This window comes from Ochotona curzoniae, unplaced genomic scaffold (genome assembly GCF_017591425.1).
Source record: "Ochotona curzoniae isolate NIBS_2020 unplaced genomic scaffold, NIBS_Ocur_1.0 scaffold_4506, whole genome shotgun sequence".
Classification (NCBI taxonomy): domain Eukaryota; kingdom Metazoa; phylum Chordata; class Mammalia; order Lagomorpha; family Ochotonidae; genus Ochotona; species Ochotona curzoniae.
This window is the reverse complement of record NW_024467119.1, coordinates 20024087-20043430: the sequence shown is the minus strand read 5'-3', so window position 1 is coordinate 20043430 and position 19344 is coordinate 20024087. Positions and strand designations below refer to the sequence as shown.

The 19344-nt window shown below is 42.2% G+C and overlaps 1 protein-coding gene across 5 annotated transcripts in view; it reads right to left on the bottom strand.

The window, feature by feature from the left end:
• Window positions 1-15513, bottom strand: part of ART3 (ADP-ribosyltransferase 3 (inactive)) — a 37157-nt gene extending 21644 nt beyond the window's left edge. For 2 of the 5 annotated variants that reach the window (XM_040966929.1, XM_040966931.1), the window contains exons 1-3: window positions 15399-15504; window positions 14153-14230; window positions 5403-6108 (exon numbers count right to left, since the gene is read on the bottom strand). In XM_040966929.1, the coding sequence (XP_040822863.1) occupies window positions 5403-6108; window positions 14153-14221 (775 nt within the window). In that variant the 5' untranslated portion in view covers window positions 14222-14230; window positions 15399-15504. Of the gene's footprint in view, window positions 1-5402; window positions 6109-14152; window positions 14231-15398 lie in introns of all 5 variants that reach the window. The other 3 variants (XM_040966926.1, XM_040966928.1, XM_040966927.1) reach the window with 3 other exon arrangements.
• Window positions 15514-19344: the final 3831 nt, after the last annotated feature.

Genomic DNA, 19344 nt, shown 5'->3' with positions numbered 1-19344 from the left:
TCATATCTTGAGCCCAAGGTTTGCCTAAGTAGAAAGCTAGAATTAGGAGTGGAACGAGGACTCAGTATCAGCACTCCAATATGGCATTGTGGGCATCTGGACCACTAGGCTAAATGCTGGCACCAACAGTCATTTCTAATTCCCCTCTCCACTGTATATTTACATTACACAGATACTATCTAAGCATTCCTTATAGCCATGAGTGATCAAGAAGCTGTCATAGTCACTGATGTATAATCTGAAGTCTGTTAAGGGATTTCTGAGAAAACTTTTATGAAAATTGGAAGGATTGGGCTGTTATCTTCTTTCCCTCCCTGTTTTGTTTTGAATATGGATTAATGTTAACAGCTGCAACAATCACACTCCACACTTGAATCAACACACCAGACTACAGAGAATCAGTGCTACAGATCATAAACCAGAAGCCATTTTCAAAGGAAATAGGGTAGAGAGAGAAACATGCTAAGGATGGTGGAACAGAAAGAATTTGAGTTACTTAGGAATACAGCACCAATTTTACATAGTCTATCTTTAGATTCATTTCATAAAATTACCAATCAGCCAGGCTGCACATCCACTGGCATGCAAGAGAGCAAGAATAGGAAGTAGGCTGGGCCAGGCTAGGCCACCACATCCACCAGTTAACATAAGAGCCAGAGCTGAGTGCAGACCAGGCTACGCCAGGTTGCAATACCCGCTGGTGAGTGCCAAGACTGGGGATGGGCCATGACAAGCTGGGCTGCAATACCCATTAGCATGTACAAGATCAGAGTTGGGTGCAGGCCTGGTAGGAGAAGTTGGGGGTCTCCCCTGTTAGGCCACAGCTATCACTGGTAAGTGTGAGAGTTGGATTGAAGACAAGCTGGGCTGGGCTAGGATGCAGTACTCACTGGCATGCATGTGGGTTTGGTCTGGGACAGGGTCAGTCTGGGCTGGTCCACAGTGCACACTGGCACATGCAAGAGCCAGGATGGGGTGTGAGCTGGGCCCGGCCAGGTCACAGCAACCACTGGCTCTCATGACAGCTAGGGCTGACTGCAGGCTGGGCTGGACTAGGCTGAAGCATCTGCAAGCATGTGCAAAAATTGTGACTGCATGCAGACCTGGTGGGGCTTACTAAGGGTCACCCCTACTTGACTGCAGTTGCTAATGTGCATGAGAACCAGGCCTGGTGGGGAGCTAGACTGAGTTAGGCTGCAGCACTTGGTGGTTTGTGTGAAAAATGGGGCTGGAGGGCAGGACTGACCAGGCAGCTGCATCTACTGGTATGGGTATTGGCTGGTATGGAAGAAGAATTGGACCTGACCCTTCACTAAATGGTGCACCCAAGGCACAAGTCTTAAGCCTCCCAGGTAACATTTCCTATGGGATTCCCCAACAGACCACTGGACTCAAACCCTACCTCAGGGAAAATTACAAAATATAAGGTCTGATTTTAGAGTGCATGTGTTGGAACTGGGCCTCCTCAGTGTTGATGCCTGTGCAGTGGACAGTATACCCCGATGCACACAGGGGATATGATAACCAGCTCATCTAGCCCAGCAGAGCACTTCGAGTGCCTCATCAGAGGATGGAAAGCAGAATAGGTTGGACAACCATCCTGGCCAAGATTTGCAGAAAGTGTCTGCAGCAAGTTGTGGAAACCCTGAGGTGGACCTATCAGCGAAGAAAGCTTAGAAAGATTTTCTCAACCATCGTGCAATGAAGTCAACAACATTTCAGAACTATCAAAATCACTCAAGTAACACTCTAACACATTCTTCCCCATATCAGGGTCTCTAAGGTGTCATCAAATGACTGTCCCCCACCCCAGGTACTGATGCTATCTGACAGCAACAAGCAGCCCCACCCCGCTTCCTCCCCTGCTGGCATAGGAGGAAAAAAATAACTGAAATAGTTATCTCACCCACCTTCCTCCACATCTCAACCCCCTCCATCTTAATCAGAGGCCTACACGGGTATGCATTCCTCCCAATTATAACCAATTTTAAAAATTTTAAATAAAGAAAAAAATATTAATCAAGTTTTCTATCACTGACAGCTGAAAACAAATAAGAAATCTTACCTATAGGAGCAGCAAAGATTTCCGAATAGGGTGAGGACAGGTTTAAATAGATTGGAGAAGCATTAACCAGGGTGAAGCAGAGAGGGGGTAATTCCAGCAAACAGGAGAGGACAGGCCAACAGCAAAGGAACACCTGGAAACCCTTGGACACGAGAAAGCAGTGGAGACAGCAAAGAGGTGGTGCAGTGGTCAGACACCCAACACCAATCCGCGATCACAACTCTACAAATGGCCAGGTGGGAGGGGGAATTCACCAGGAACTGAATTCAGGAGGTGAACTCAGGCATAGAATTGTCTGTCCTGTTGATCTGCTTAATCCGACCACAAGTATAAGCAGAGTGGGAGAGCCTTAGCAGGTGGGTGCAGGAACAGGGTGAATTTCACAGCTCAGGTCCCCACTAGTGCCACATCTGGTGCCATTTAGTGTACAGAGAAGGCTGTGGGGCTGGAGGAACAAAAGTTAGTTGCACATGCGCTAAGCCAGGAGTGAACTAACTTCCAACTCAGCCCATTGCACTGGTCCTACAGGGAAAACAGCACTGACTTGGCATCCTACAGGTTCTACCCAAAATAGGTTCAGGTGGCCCTCAGACCTAATGGCCAGCAGGTTATGGCAAGACCAGAAATGCTGACAACCCTGTGATTTAGGATAACTGGTGTCTCCCTAATCCTAGGTACTGCTCAAATCAGGAGGGGGAGAAAGGCTGTGCAGGCAACGGTATGGTCACAGCATGGGATCACAGGGAGTGAAGAGTGGTGAGGCAGGAGCTGGAGCTACAGAGACCATGGAGGACGTCTAGCATGAAAGCCTGGAACTGAAACTTGCTGGACACAGATAGGGAATCATGTACTAAACAGTCAATAAAACCAACCTGTAGACCTTAAAAACCATCCCTGAGGAGAATCTGCTATTCAGAATTGTAGTGACCAAGAGCAAAAACAAACAAAAAACAAAGGCACAATTCATATTACAGACACCTTCCTCACAAAGGAGCAAAAGCCTCTGTCAATTTCAGAGTTAACTGAGGAAGACATTAAGAAAATGGGGGATAAAAAATTTTTTAAAAATTTATTATAAAGCTTCTTAACAACAAGAAGCACATATAGGAATTCGAGGAATTTAAGGAATATGCTAACAGGAAGTAGCACTAATGAATCAAATCAAAGCCAACACACTAGAAATGAAGAACACATGCAGCAAATTAGAAATTCAGTGAAAAGCCTCAATAACAAAATGAAAAAGAAGAAAGAATCTCAGAATTGGAAGATATCTCTTGTCACAATGGGGAAACAAAAAGCTGGAAGAAGAACTAAATCAAGCTAAGAAAGCATTCAGCAATCAAGGGACACCATTAAAGGGCTGAATCTAAGAGTTACGGGAGTTCCAAAAGACAAAGAAAGAGAATCTGGGTTTACAAATGTATTTAATGAAATAATATGAATTTCCCTTATATGGAGAAAGAATTGGGAAACAAAATACAGGAGGACCACAGAACTCCCAACAGGGTTGACCAAAAGCAATCATTGCCATGACACATGATAATCAAGTTCTCTTCAATTAAACATAAGGAAAAACATCCTTAAATATTCATTTAAAAAATTAATTAAGTTATAGAGGTATCCCAATCAGACTCATAGCTGACCTCTCAGAGGAAACTCTACAAGCCAGAAGAGAATGGAGTGACATATCCAGATTCTAAAAGCAAAAAATTGTCAACCCAGAGTAATATACCTAGTGAAGTTTTCCTTTGTCTTTGAAAATGAAATAAAATTCTCTCACAGTAAAGTTAAAAGAATGTGTCTCTTCCAGACCTGCCCTCCAAATGATACTTAAAGATGTCCTATTGACAGAGAAAGGAATAGCACCTACCAAAACTAAAGGCAAGTGTGGACAATGTCCCAGTAAAATGACAAAAGACTAAATCAAACTATGAATGACCCATTCCTAAAATGACAGAACCAAATTGCCACCTATCAGTATTAATCCTGAATGCAAACAGCTTAAGCTTAATCAAACAAACATCATAGATAAGCAGACGGGATAAAAAAACAAAACTGATCTATCTCTTATGTATAGGAGATACACCTCACCAACAAAGACATGCAGAAACTGAAAGTGAAAGGTATAAAAAGATATTCCAAGGTATGGGAGGGTAAAATGAGCTGATTTAGCCATTCTTATATCAGATAAAACAGACTTTGATGTAAAAAACATTGAAAGAGATGAAGAAGGACACTATATAATGATCAAAGGATCCATCCAGCAAGAAAAGATCACCATATCAAATGCATGTGCACCAAATGCCAGGGCACGTAGCTATGTGAAACAAATATTAATAGATTTAAAGGGAGAAACATATCCAGAAACAGTAAAAGTGGAGGATCTTAACACTCCATTAACCTCAAAGGACAGATTAATGAGAAAGAAACTCAGCAAGGAAACAACAGATCTCACGTAGACATTAGAGCAAATGGACTTACTGAAACCATTAAATATATTTTGACAACAAGATACTGGACTTTCTGGATACTGGACTTGTCCATATCTACAACATCAGGAAACACTTAAATCCCAGAATAGATGGACTTATGACTAATTTGAAGGACTAAATCAGTAGATGGAGGGAATTTGGGAAGGGCAGGGAAAGAAATCCCTGATTCTATGAAACTATTCTATAAAATAAATACATTTTTAAAAAATTTTAAAGGAAAAAATTTTACTTATAAATGCTCAATCTCTATAGTGGGTAGTCAATGGGTAATGTCTATAAATCAAGAAAACATACTGAACATGATTTTCACCTAAAAGCGAATTATAGCAAATGACTAAAAATCACAGCTAAAAGTTAAACGTGAATGCCAATGAAGGGTGGCACCTAGGGGTAAGCAGGACAGGGGATTGCTGCTTTTCATTATAACTTCACAGTAAGATTTCTCAACAAGAGCGTTACTGACACTTTGGGCTCCACAACTTTTTGTTATAGGGACTGTCCCTTGTAACGGTTAGCAGTGTTTGTGGCGTCTATCTTCCTATTACATGCCAGCATCAACCCCTCATTGTCCCCTTGTTGTGACAGTTAAAAAATATTTCTGAGCAATGTCAAATGACCTTGTGGGGCAAAATTGCCTCTGGCTGTAAACTAATGTCCTATAATAATGATTCCTCTTAAAATGTTTAATAATACTCTAAATCTATTATTATGATAAAATTAAACAGCATGAAAAGGGCTAGATTGTAAACCACCAATGTTATTTTTTAAACACCACTCATTCTCCCCACCTCACCTGTCTTCCCTTCTTCCCACACCAGCACAGACAGAAGAACGGAAGTACTCACCACCTAGAAACGCACACTCAAAATGGCTGCAGGTCTTGTTCGTGCTCTGAAGGACGAGGTTACTGCTGTTCTCCTCCTTCGACACTTCAAAAAGCTCATTCATAGGTATTAAAAAAGTTTTATCACTTTTTTGATCAACAAGTTTTTCAACATCAACTGCAAAGCATGTGTTGATGGTCAACACAACACTGTTAGCTGCAGCTTGCGGTTTGGTTGAATGTGCCAACGTGAAACTGCCCAGTCTGGCTTGGTTTAGCCCTTTAAATGTAAACGAGGTCTCCTGGCTTGAATACATCACGTTTTTGTAACTCTCTTCACAGGGTCTTCTCAGCAACTGCAGAGCTTTGGTCAGATAAAAATGAAAAGCTTTGAACTGGAAGCCATAGATATAATCTTTCCGAGACTGCCCCGCTGTACGCACGGCCTCATTGAAGAGATGGTGAAAGGGGGTTTGCTCCTGAGCTTCTGAGAGATATGCCACCAGAGCTATGCCATGGTTGTCCTTGAAATTCACAGGAACAAAGACCTGGGACTTCCGGGTTTCCCACTTGACTTTTGCACTTTCCCACACACTTTCTAGGACCTGCTGGTTTGCCTTCTCCTCCTTGAGCAGCTGGGGAACGTATTTGATTTCCATCCTGTCAGCACACTTCCGGTATTCATCATCAAATGCATCATCTGCCATGTCTAACACTTGAGCCTTCACCTTAAAGAGAAAGGAAATCAATATTCTTGAAATACCATGTTTTCTGCATATCACTTTCTCTGACATTGTTACACCCGCCCCCTACTCCCCTGCCAAGAAATTCTCCTTACTTGGATTATCCACCTTAGTTATGTTTTTGACATAGGAAGTATATTCCATTGCTACTGATCATTTTTGGTAGTGACATATTTGAATGAAAGAGTAAATATTGGTGGGTGAGGACTGTGCCTGTAGCTCATTTATCTTAAAACTGTACTGCAGAAGAACAATGAGCATGAAAATTAAGATCTCTGTGGCAGTCTTGGCCTTGAGCAGTATTCCTAGTTACAGCTCTTCAAACCCTCAAGGCTGTTGGTGAATTTGAAATACCAAGTGTAACATACTACCCATGATAAACACAGAATGGCAAATAGCCCCTTCCCTTTTCCACATGGCTTGGGTAGTACTGATTTTGTGCCAATAGCTCAAAGGATAAGCAGGTGGCCGTGTCTAGCAATCCAAGCACTCCCAGGTAGATGGGACGGGGATGAGTCTTTTTTCCTTTAAAACCTTAAACTCTAAGGATAACATAGGCTTGGAATTCCCAGGTTATCAGTTTAGTCCACTGGAGAATGCTTCCTAAAAATACAGCAAGAGAGAAGGGCAGCCAGGGCTGAGAAGCAGGGAACAACATGAGGCCCTGAGAGACCTGTCTGAGTGCTTTGGTCTAGCAGCACCTAGAAGCTCTATTTTATTCCACATTAAGGATCAATGAATCTCCTGTTTGCTGAAGTTAGTTTGAATTGTTTCCATCACATGCAATAGAAAAGCCCTAACTGCATCTCGAAGTTATACACATGTTCACACAGCTTAAGAAGCAGGCTGGTGGGGCTGGTGGGGCTGGTGGGGCTGGTGGGGCTGGTGGGGCTGGTGGGGCTGGTGAGGCTGGTGGGGCTGGTGGGGCTGGTGGGGCTGGTGGGGCTGGTGGGGCTGGTGGGGCTGGTGGGGCTGGTGGGGCTGGTGGGGCTGGTGCCACGGTGCAGCAGGCAAAGCCAATGCCTGAATCTCATATGAGCACCAGATCATGTCCTGGCTGCTCCGCTTCTGACCATGCTGTATGCTAACGCGTCTGGGAAAACAGCAGAGATGGCCAGAGTGCCTGGGCCCATGTATGAGACCCCATGGAATTCTAGGTGCCTTACTTCCACCTGGCCCGGTGTCAGCCCCAGCTGTTTGGAAGGTGAACCAGCAAAAGGAAAAGATACCTATCTTTCTTGCTAAAACTCTCATTCGTTCTTGCTTTCATCCCATCCTCCTTCTCTCTGTCACTCTGCCCTTCAAATAAATAATTCTTTAAAAAGCAAAAGAAAAAAAAAGTTACAGGACAGTTTCTTTTATTATTATTTTTATTTCTTTTTTTAAAGATTTATTTATTATTTTTATTGGAAAGGCAGATATACAGAGAGGAGGAGAGACAGAGGAAGATCTTCCATCTGATGGTTCATTCCCCAAGTGGCTGCAACAGCTGGAGCTGAGCCAATCTGAAACCAGAAGCCAGGTCTTCCACGCAGGTGCAAGGTCCCAAGGCTTTGGCCATCCTTGACTACCTTCCCAGGGCACAAGCAGGGAGCTGGATGGGAAGCAGGGCTGCTGGGATTAGAACCGGCAACCATATGGGATCCTGGCATATGCAAGGTGAGGACTTTAACCACAATGTTATTGCACTGGACCCTATTATTAGTTTTTAAAGATTTGTTTGAAATGCAGAACAACGGAAAGAGAAGGAGAGACACAGAGAGACCTCCCATCCACTGACCTGCTCACCAAATGGCTTCCATAGACAGACCTGGGCCAGCCAAAACCAGGAAACAGGTGTTTCAACCAGGTTTCCCATGTGGGTTCAGGGGCCCAAGAACTTAGGACATCTTCTGTTGCTTTCCCAGGCCATGAGCAGGAAGTGGAGCAGCCAGGACTTGAACTGGTGTCCATATGGGATGCTGACACTACGGGTAGCAAGTTAACCTACTGTGCCACAGCTTGGGCCCCAATTAACACTAATTTGAAGTCAGGAGGATGTGTGTTCAAATTTTATTTGTTGCTAACCAGCTGCTAATTAAATATGGTGAAGTTTCTTGACATTTCTTAACCTTGGGGTTTTTTGTTTGTCTTTTGCCATTTTCTACTACTTTCCCAGGTGCATCAGCAGAGAACTGGAGCAGAAGTGGAGAAGCTAGAAGTCAAACTAGCACTAATATGGCACACTGGCATCACAGGCAACAGCGAACCCACTGTACCATAATGCCGGCTCCAGCAACCAGACATTTTGAAAGAGAAAAGTATCTTTGTCAAGTCTACTTGACTACCCACCTTCTTCTCAGGTCACCACCATTCATCTACCCAGGAAGCTCTCACTAAATGGGCATTTTTTTTTCTTGGAGTCTTGCATATTTAAAATATTCTAGCTGGCTACTAAACATTAGTGTTTCCCAAGGCTATTTATTTTCTAACTTGGAGTTCTATCCCTGGACACAGTTCCAATTATCATCTTAATTCTTCCATCTGTCCTGTAAGTGCCAGACTGGTGTATTAGCAGAGCTAACCCCAAGCTGGGGATGTCACTGCCAACCATAACAACAACCACCTGCTCCTAATTCCGATCACCTTTCTGTCTGTGCAGTCTTTCTGTAGAACTCCTTCTCAGTCACTTTCCATGGCTACTCCATCACCAAGGCCTGTCAGCCACTTCAAGTTCTTCCTGTACACCAGCTCTGAGAGCTTCATGTGAATGCCTCGCCTTGTCAGCTGGCTATCATTAGATCCATTTTTAAAAGATGAGGAAATTGAGACACTTGGAATTGAGATTTTAAATTAGGTAGTTTGGCTCCTAGTCGTATACTCTCAACCAAAATGTTTTGTGACTTTTAATAAATTAGAATGCTCACAAAACAGTCCCAACTGGAGATCATCATGCTTCATGAAATAAGCTAATCTCAAAAGGACAAGTATCTTATGTTCTGATATAAGGCAGCCTTTAGGTAAATCATGAAATAAATAATCAAGTATATACATATATTCTCACAGGTGAACTGTATAATGGAGACTAGCACTGGGAAGTTACATTGCAGTACATTATCTCTTCTCCTAAATAAAAGCAGGACTCCCATTTTGAAACACATAAAAATACCCAAACAGTAAGATACTAGATTTTCTACCTTTGCCTATGCTTACCACATCATGACACATTTAAACACTAGGAAGTTAATCTTTACTATTACTAAGCAATCATACTACTGTGATAACTTGGGGAGTAATAGTGGGAGGAGAAGACAGGGAGGGAGGAGAGAAGAATCCCTATATCTACAAAACAGTAGTGCAGTAAATAAGAAATATATAGATATATTTAAAAAAAGAATTAGACTGCTCCAATAATGACCTTTGGCAATCAGGTGCTTTTATGTACTTCTTACAGAGTTCAATTCTGTCCTCATAACAATTCTTATGAAGGGTTGGGCAGTAATTATTCACGCTATTTTACGAACGAGGGAAGTGGGGCCAGCATCAGAAACTGCCTAGATGGCCAGCCACAATGTATTCTGCTGGAATGGTCACGGAGACCCTTGCGCTCCTGGGTTTGTAGGTCAGTCTCTCGATGTGGAAATGTGAGCTTCCAAAGATCAAATCACACGGCCTCCTAGCCAGGAAATGCACTTTTCCTCTGCAGCACAGAATGTACCCCAGTTCAACGGGGGTATTTATGCTTGAATTACTTTCAAGACTTCAACACGGTAGAAGTTATCAGACCCTGAGCTCATCTCCCACGTTCCTCACATTATGTCAGAGTTGATCCAGTATGTTCCTGTCTTCCCCGAGCCGCTAATCAGCTTCCACATGTCTAATTTTAGACATCAAGCCTTTCTGGCCAGACACTACAGCTGATTTGTGTGTTCTGTACAACATGTGCCTTGAGCAATGACAAAGCTCACAAATGCCACCACCACTCAGGGACAACTCAATGGATATTAAGAAACAGGTACAAAATACTAAGTGAATTAGCTGATTGCATTCTCGTCCTCTGATTTATTCACTGAAACAACAATCCACAATGATGAAATTCAATTACTAAAAATTTATTACAAAAACAGCTGAAATGACTTCAACGTTCAAGGAGAGAAATCAGTTATATGCTTGAACAGCTACAGAACAAAGGCATTAAAATTCAGCTGCTAACAAAACATAAAGTGCAAATTAAAAACCATGAAACATTTCACACCTACTAGAAAGGCTATAATGATAGCACAAAAACAAAAGCAAAAATGATGGTCTGGTGCAGTGTCATAACAGGCTCATCCTCGACCTGCAGTGCTTTGTGTCCCAGCTGCTCCACTTCCTGATCCAGCTGTTTATGGCGCGGGAAAGCAGCAGAAGATGGCCCAAGTCCTTGAGCCCCTGCATGAATGCAGAAGACCTGGAGAAAGCTCCTGGCTTCGGACTAGACCAGATCTGGCTATTACAATCATTCAGGGAGTGAACTAAAGGGTGGAAGATCTTTCTGTCTCTCTGTCTCTGTAATCCTGACTTTCCAAGTAAAATAAATAAATCTTAATAATAATAAAAAGGCAAAAACACCACAAGAGTGCAGAGAATACACTGTTGGATGTTATTACGGCATCCACTGTGGAAAACGGTTTGGCAGTACCACGATAATTTAAACATAAGGATTGGCACTGTGGGTGCAGTGGATAAAGCGTATAATCCAAAACCCTGTATGGGTGCCACTTGGCCGCTCTACTTCTGATCCAACTCCTGATAACAGCCTAGGAAAAGCAGTGTGTTTGAATCCCTGCCTTCCACATTGGAGACCCAGATGAAGCACATGGATTCTGGCTTCAGCCTGGCCAGGTGTTGGCCTCTATGGTCAACTAAGGAGTTAATCAGTGGATGGAAGGTAGGTCTCTCTCTCTCTCCTTCCCTCTCTACAACACTTTCAAAGAAATACACAATTATTTTTTTTTTTTAAAAGATTTATTTTTATTATTTTTTCATTGGAAAGGCGGATATACAGAGAGGAGAGACAGAGAGGAAGATCTTCCGTCCGATGATTCACTCCCCAAGTGAGCGCAATCCGAAGCCAGGAGCCTCTTCCGGGTCTCCCACGCGGGTACAGGGTCCCAAAGCTTTGGGCCGTCCTCGACTGCCTTCCCGGGCCACAGGCAGGGAGCTGGAAGGGAAGCGGGGCTGCCGGGATTAGAACTGGCGCCCATATGGGATCCCGGGCGTGCAAGGCGAGGACCTTTAACCACTTGCGCCATCGCGCCGGGCCCCACAATTATTTTTAAAGAGAGCTGAATAAGAAGATATCATATTACTTGGCAATTGACTCCTTGGTATACACCCAACAGAAGTGCAATATATTCCTGACAACAGGTACTTCCATTATCATATATCATAAAGCATAGCTTCTCAAATTAATTTTCATACATATGAATGACCTTGCAAAAGTTCACTGAAATGTTTGTCATGAAAAAACTATACATCGATTTTAAGAAACTCACTCCAAAACAAAACTATCTTTGATTTCCATGTTCTACTTTTGAAGTGCACTTGAATGTTCACCCAAAAACCTGTACCCAGTGCTCACATGAGCACTACACCTGACAGCCATGAAGTGAGACAAATTGTCCATTAGCTGCTGAAGGGATAAATACAATCTGGCACATACACTGGAGTATTGTTTCAGCATAAAAAGAGTGAAGTACGAATAGATGCTACAACATGGATGAACTCTGAAGGCATGATACTAAGTGGAAGAAACCTGATACAACAGACCATTTATTATAAGTTTCATTCAGATTAATTGCCTCAAGGAGGCAAATCCAAAAAGACAGAAAAGAGATTAGGGGTTACCAAAACATGTGGAAAGGGTATTGGGGCTGACTGCTAATAGTTATACGGCTTCTTTTTGGGTGATAGAACCCTATGTTTAATGTCATGGAGAAACATGGGGCAGAGCAGTAACTTAAAATAGGAAGAAAAAAGCAATATGCAAATCATTTACATATGCAAATTCTGTATGTGAATATAAATTCATTTACATACAGAAAACAGAGAAAAGGCCTGATACAAAGGTGGTGATTATCGTGATGATTATTTTACTTAATGAATTTACTAACAGCTATAGAAACGTACACTTCAAAATGGCAAATTTTGGGCCCGGCGCGGTGGCGCAGTGGTTAAGGTCCTCACTTTGCACGCCCGGGATCCCATATGGGCGCACGGGAGACCCGGAAGAGGCTTCGGATTGGCATAGCATCGACCGTTGCGCTCACTTGGGGAGTGAATCATCGGACGGAAGATCTTCCTCTCTGTCTCTCCTCTCTGTATATCCGCCTTTCCAATAAAAAATAAATAAATCTTTAAAACAAATGGCAAATTTTGGGTGAGGGCATCTGGCACACTAGGTAAGATGACGCCTGGATGTCTGCCGGTTAGAATCCAAGTTGCACCTGCAATGCTTGCGTCCCACTAACGTACGCCCAGGGAGGCAGGAGGTGAGGGCCACAACACCCAAGCCGCTGCCACTCAGTGGAGAATGGATGGACTTCCAGGCTCCTGGCTGCAAACTGGCCCAGGACCCAGCTATCACAGCTATTCGGGGAGTGAATTAGAGGATTAAAGATTTTTTTCTTTCAAATAAATGGACAGAAATTAAACAAAACTTAATGTGTCAACACCTATCTTTTTAAGGAAAAGCATTAAATTTTTATTATGCACAAACTATACACTGGTATAGGCAACTGAATATATAATATTCTATATATAACAAATCAGGATATTAAATTTTAAAATGGATGAAACATTAATAATTTAAGATTCTTTAGACATTCAAAATAAAAACATAAATATTTTCCTAGTAGTTGTATGGCAAGTAGTAATGTTGGGGGGAATCAAGGGATAGCCATCTCATATGTTACTGGATACATAGAGATTCAGGATCTGGAGTTGTCAGTTACTGCCTGGAACACTAGCATCCTACACAGGTACCAGTTCATGCCTCTGTTGCTCCACTTCCAACCCAGAGCCTGGTTAACACTTGGAAAAAGCCCAAGAAGATGACACAGGTGTTTGGGCCCCTGCCACCCACTGAGACACCTGGAGGAAGCAGCTGGCTCCTGACTTTGGCCCGGCCCAGTGCTGCCATTGTGGCCACCAGGAAAATGAATCAGTAAATGTAAGATCTTTTCTCTGTAATATTCAAAATAATAAAATCTTTAAGTACAAAGTAAAAGCACTTAAACATTCAATTGCAAATAAACTCAAAGATTGTCTAGCAGTAGGAAAATACTGAATATCAGAAAACTATCATATTATTTAATAAAAATCATGTAGCAAAAATGCATCATTATTTTATATGAAGAAAACCTCATGATATTTTCTATATATTTAATGACATGGAGAACATGTGGCATTCCATTAACTTAAAAAAAGAAAAAAAAAAACTATATAAATCCATTTTTGTCAATTAAATACCCCCAAACAGAAAAAAGACGAAAGATCTTATACAAAGGTACTTCAAAAACTCTGTGGAAAAAATAGAATTATTTTGGTTTACAAAAATTGAAACCCATGTACAAGAAATGTCAGCATCATCAAAAATAAAATGAATTTATTATTAAAGAAATGTCTTTAAAAAGTTCATGGAAATGCATATTTAAGAAGTTATGCACATTTCAAATATTTCTGCATTAAAGCAAATTTTCTTTTTAATTTTATTTTCACCACTACAAACAGCGTAAATAAAAGACTAAATATAAGAAAGTGGTTATTAGAAAATCCTTCTGAGAGCAGAGACTACAGATATTTTTTCACTTTTCTAACTTAATTTGAATTTGAGCTTTCTACAATTAACACATATTACATCTCTAAAATAAAGCGTAGCACTTAGGATAAATTCATTTCCCTACTCTATCTGCTCTCGTTTCCACCGTCTATCCACAGACATGTTCAGGCAATGTGAAATCTAGAGTTTCCATTCCAATGGCCACATGCTTCCCATTCCTAGCATTACCTGGAAGACGTCCATTAGAATCACGGTTGCCAACAGCATGGTGACTACTCCAAAATGTCCCGTCTTCATTTTTCTCTTCTAGAATAAAAGGAAGAAATTGCGCATTAGCTGACTTCAAAAAGAGGGTTGGAGGAATACAGTAGGATGATACATACGTGCTTTCACTCTGGCCTAAGGTGGGTATGGTGACATTCAGGAAGTGATTAACAATGAATTCCAGATGGCCGGAACTGTTCTTTTGTTTAATGTCCTGGTCTAACACCCTGATTTTACAGGTAAGAATACAAAAACTCTGAGAAGTGCAGCAATTTGTCTTTAGCAAATTAAACAAAAAAACAAAAAAACATAAAAATTTTCCAGGTTCCTCCAGACACACGTCTTCTCACCCAGCACACTTACTGGTGGCATATTTTTCTGTATCTTAATGTTCCCTCAGTATGCACAGGAAATAAATTCAAACTAAAGAACAGCAGTCTTAGATTGATACCTTAGCACTCAGAATCTAAAAATTATCCAGGAATTTGCCCACTAAACATATTACCCATTTCTATATTGTCTACGCAAACTAAGGCGTTCCCATTTGGTATGCAAATAGTGAGGCTGGTAACAGCGTTTCATTAGAACTGGTCTTCTTCCCTCAAATATTCACCATCAAAAGAAGCATAAGGATAAAATAAGAGACTTACAGAAGTTCCTGAAGGCAGGATTGAGAATGAGAAGGAACTGGGTGGGCAGCGCTTTCAATAAGATTATACAACTCTACTGGCTGTACGCCTGAGACTCATTCCACTCCTCATGATATGGAAAGGGGTAAACAGGAGGCTAAGAGGCCCGCAAAGGCAGGGACAATCTCCAAGCTAGCAACAACCGAGTTAGAGATTACAAAGGTTACTTCCACATATCTCCAACAAAGCTGACATTACTGGAACTAAAGGGAACCTCTATTTTATCCTTCCATCACCATGTTCTAGATTCCAAAAATGGGAAAGAACAGCACAGGGAAAGGGAGAAAACCTTCCCGTTTGTAGGCACTTTGGCCCATTTTCCTTCTCACTAAAGACATCGAAATGAAGTGCCAAATGCCAGTTTTGCGCTGACCTTATCTCTCCAAAAGAGATTTAGAATGTAATACTTCACAAATACCTGTCACGAGGCAGTATGCTGCAAAAGAGACCCGGAGTGAGGTTTCCCTGACATTTCTTGGCTTCTTTCTGTAATCTGAATGTAAATAAGTCAAAATGTTTACCTGGCTTTTGTGTCTTGGAAGGAGGTTTAAATGATGCTAGGTCTCAAAATGACTGCCCCGTCTCAGCTATGGTGAGCGTGTGTCTTCAGGACGGGGATGTTGTTGACAGTGAGAGCTGAGAAGGGAATGCTTTTCTTTTTATAAACACCCCCAGCTTGGCATGGGCACATTACCCCACTTGTCTTCTGCTATTTATATCTGGCCCCCCCACTATGCCTTTGGAATCACTGCTGTTAACACTTTAAATCTCCAAGTGGTTTGTAAAGCCACAGCAATTCTTTCTGACCACACAGAGCATGTTTGTTCATTAAGCTCTGAGCTTACAGTGTTGAATAAAAGCCTGGGTTTTCCTATAGCAAGACCGTTCACTCTACTAAGGAGACTTGCTCTGTAAGTTACTGGCAATGGTGATGGCTACCACCATTCTCTAAACAGGTTTACCATATCTCAGGTACTTTTCCTGATGCTGGAACACACAAGAGACTAAACAAAACACCAAAAAGCACTTAAGATCTAATCAAAGAAATGACTATGCAAGCTTAACCAAAAAAAACGAGTTAATAACACTAGGTATAGGTGAGACCCTTCCAGAGGCAAAAGTTGGGCACTGTCTGTAATTACAGCTTTCATATAAATCAGGCAATTTAAATAAGGTAAATATATTGATTCAGCACTGAACACCCTTAGGAACTTAATGGACCAGATCAAAACTTGGATTTTGATGACTCACTAATGATCAAAACCATGAAATACATTAGGATATTCACTCAAATGTACCTCAAACATGAGAATGTTTATAATACTGTATTACACAATAGCCCCAGACTGATATGCATCTAAAATGGCCATTGATAGAACACATAAGCTATGACGTAACTGTTCAATAAAATTTTAACAAACTCTAAGCATATGCAATAATGTAGATAAATCTCATAAGATTTTGAATAGACAAATAGGTATGCACTGAATGATGTAATTCATATGAGGTATAAAATCAGGCAAAACACATCAACAGCAAAAGGAGTCAGAATAGTATTCATCCTGGGTGCTGGGCAGTGTGGAGTACACGGAGGCAGCTGAGATGCTAGTTGGGTTCTGATTCCACTGAAGATTCAGTTTGTGAAAATTCAGAAAACTAGATACTTACAGATTTTCCCGTACCTGTCGCTTCAGTGAAACATTTCAAATTATCATAAAGTATACGCACATTTACAAATCTACCTTTTACTCTTCAAATACCTCTAAAACTTAAAACCTCTTGTCAGGGGCCTGGCATGGTAGCCTGGTGGCTAAAGTCCTCGCCTTGCACATCCGGGATCCTATATGGACTCTGGTTCCTATCCCGACTGTGGCCTGGGAAAGCAGTGGAGGGCGACCCAAAGCCTTGGGACCATGCACCTGCATGGGAGACCCAGAGGAAGCTTGGGATCAGCCGAGTTCTGACCATTGCAGCTACGTGGGCAGTGAACTAGTGGATGCAGGATCTTTCTCTCTGCCTCTGCTTCACTCTGTAAAAATCTGACTTTCCAATAAAAATAAATACATCTTTAAAACAAAACATAACAAACAGCACCTCTTGCCAGCTTACTGGTTAATCAATCTAATAGAAGACTCCCAGAAATAGTATCATTTAAAAATGGATGTGGTGTGGGCCTGCCGCAATGACGCAGTGGTTAAGGTCCTCGCCTTGCATGCCCTGGGATCCCATATGGGCGCCAGTTCTAATCCCGGCAGCTCCACTTCCCATCCAGCTCCCTGCCTGTGGCCTGGGAAAGCAGTCGAGGATGGCCCAGGGCTTTGGGACCCTGCACCCGCGTGGGAGACCCGGAAGAGGCTCCTGGCTTCAGATCGGCATACATCGGCCGTTGCGCTCACTTGGGGAGTGAATCATTGGATGGAAGATCTTCCTCTCTGTCTCTCCTCTCTGTATATCCGCCTTTCCAATAAAAATAAAATTTAAAAAAATGGATGTGGTGAATTGGGTTATGGAGGAAGAAGAGTTCAACACGTTTCAAAGTCAGGTTTCAATGATAAGGCTTTTCAATCTCAGGCTTGTTGGTTTAACAGGAATGAGATAGCTGGGATTTGTGTCTCTGGCCTCCCAAGAAGTATCAGATTCACCGAAGATCGATTTAGCAGAGACATAACAAGCACTGGATGAAACTCAAGGTCACTCTGGCTTTGTTCATCCTCAAATGGTTTTGTCAATTCTTGCTTTTTCCATTTTTTTAAACTGTGGCTTTTTTTTTTTATTCACTCACTCTACAAATATTTGAGTCCTTAAAATGCGTAAGGCATTATTTTAAGTACTAGCATATATCAATGAACAAAACAGAATATGTTCTTGTAGGAGGAGACAGCTAATAACGTAAATTAAAAACTGAACTGGAGGGCCCGGCGCAGTGGCGCAAGTGGTTAAAGGTCCTCGCCTTGCACGCCCGGGATCCCATATGGGCGCCAGTTCTAATCCCGGCAGCCCCGCTTCCCTTCCAGCTCCCTGCCTGTGGCCTGGGAAAGCAGTCGAGGACGGCCCAACGCTTTGGGAACCTGCACCCGTGTGGGAGACCCGGAAGAGGCTCCTGGCTTCGGATCGGCATAGTATCGGCCATTGCGCTCACTTGGGGAGTGAATCATCGGACGGAAGATCTTCCTCTCTGTCTCTCCTCTCTGTATATCCGCCTTTCCAATGAAAAAATTAAAAAAAAAAAACTGAACTGGATATGATGGAATACCGTCAGCATTACTGTTTGCTCTGAAGAAGCACCAAGCAGACTGGGTGTTCAGGGAGAGGTTCGGTGTGCACTGGATGGTTAGGGAGGAAGTGGTCCCAGAGCAGAGACCTGAAGCAAATCGGCGAGAACAGTCACGAGGCCTGTGATGGAAGGCTAGTCAAGCAGCGGGAAGAGCAAGAGCTGAAGTCCCGGAGCAAGAGCATGCTGGGTTTATCCTAGAATAGCAAAAAGAACAATACACCTGGGGAAAACACGTAGTAAGGAAGAGCGGTTACGTGGACACCTGGGGTCTGCTCACTTGGGCATCGCCACATGATCATCCAGTAGTGGGAGTTGCTCGGAGTCAGCTTTGTGACAAAGAGACAGTGGGATGATAGAGAATCCTAGAGAAATTGCTCCCTATTCTCCCAACGCATGAAGAAGACACTTAACAGGACTTTTAGGGTGAAAGGAGTGTCCAGTAGGTGGAAAATGGGACTAGCAGAGCCCCTCTTGCTTGCAATGCATATTTATATATTTATTATATATTGAAAAATCTGACTCAGACCTTTTCTGCCAGCTTTGCCTGTTTCCATCTGAGTATAGTCTGGCAGATTTGGTCCCATCTGAATACAATCCTGCACAATAAACTTTCTTGGAGCATCCCTTAACCATTTCAAACTATTTCAAATTCTCTAGCCTTATCTTTGTTTCTCTGGTGCCTAAGTTCTAAGGCTGGAGAGTGAAGGATGGTGGTAGGAGGGTCATGGAAGTCTTTGTAAGACTTGACTTTACTCTACAAGAAAGGCGGAAGACCACAGGGTTCTCAGGGGAGGTATGGAATAGGGCGACTTTTTTAAAGTAAGCAGAAATTTAGGTGACTGGAACCAGGACAGTAGCAATAATGAGAAGTTGGGGAGGGGGGTATACGCGCACATATGTGTTTGTGTTGTTGTTGCTAAGGTGGTAAGCAGTAGACACGCATGTTTTATTGTTTGGTTGTTAGAAAGAGGCCGTTTTTATTGGACTTATTAAAAATTGTACTTTTGAGGACCAAATCAAGTATCAGAATTTTATATGATGAGAAAGTATTTGTAATTCTAAAAGCTATTGTACATTTTTAATAATTAATCATTCACAGAAGACAAGTGAGAATGATCTTCGGACATCAAAATTAAAACATCTGAACTTAAATTAAGGATGTAGGAAAATGAGGCAACTGTAGGAACAGACAG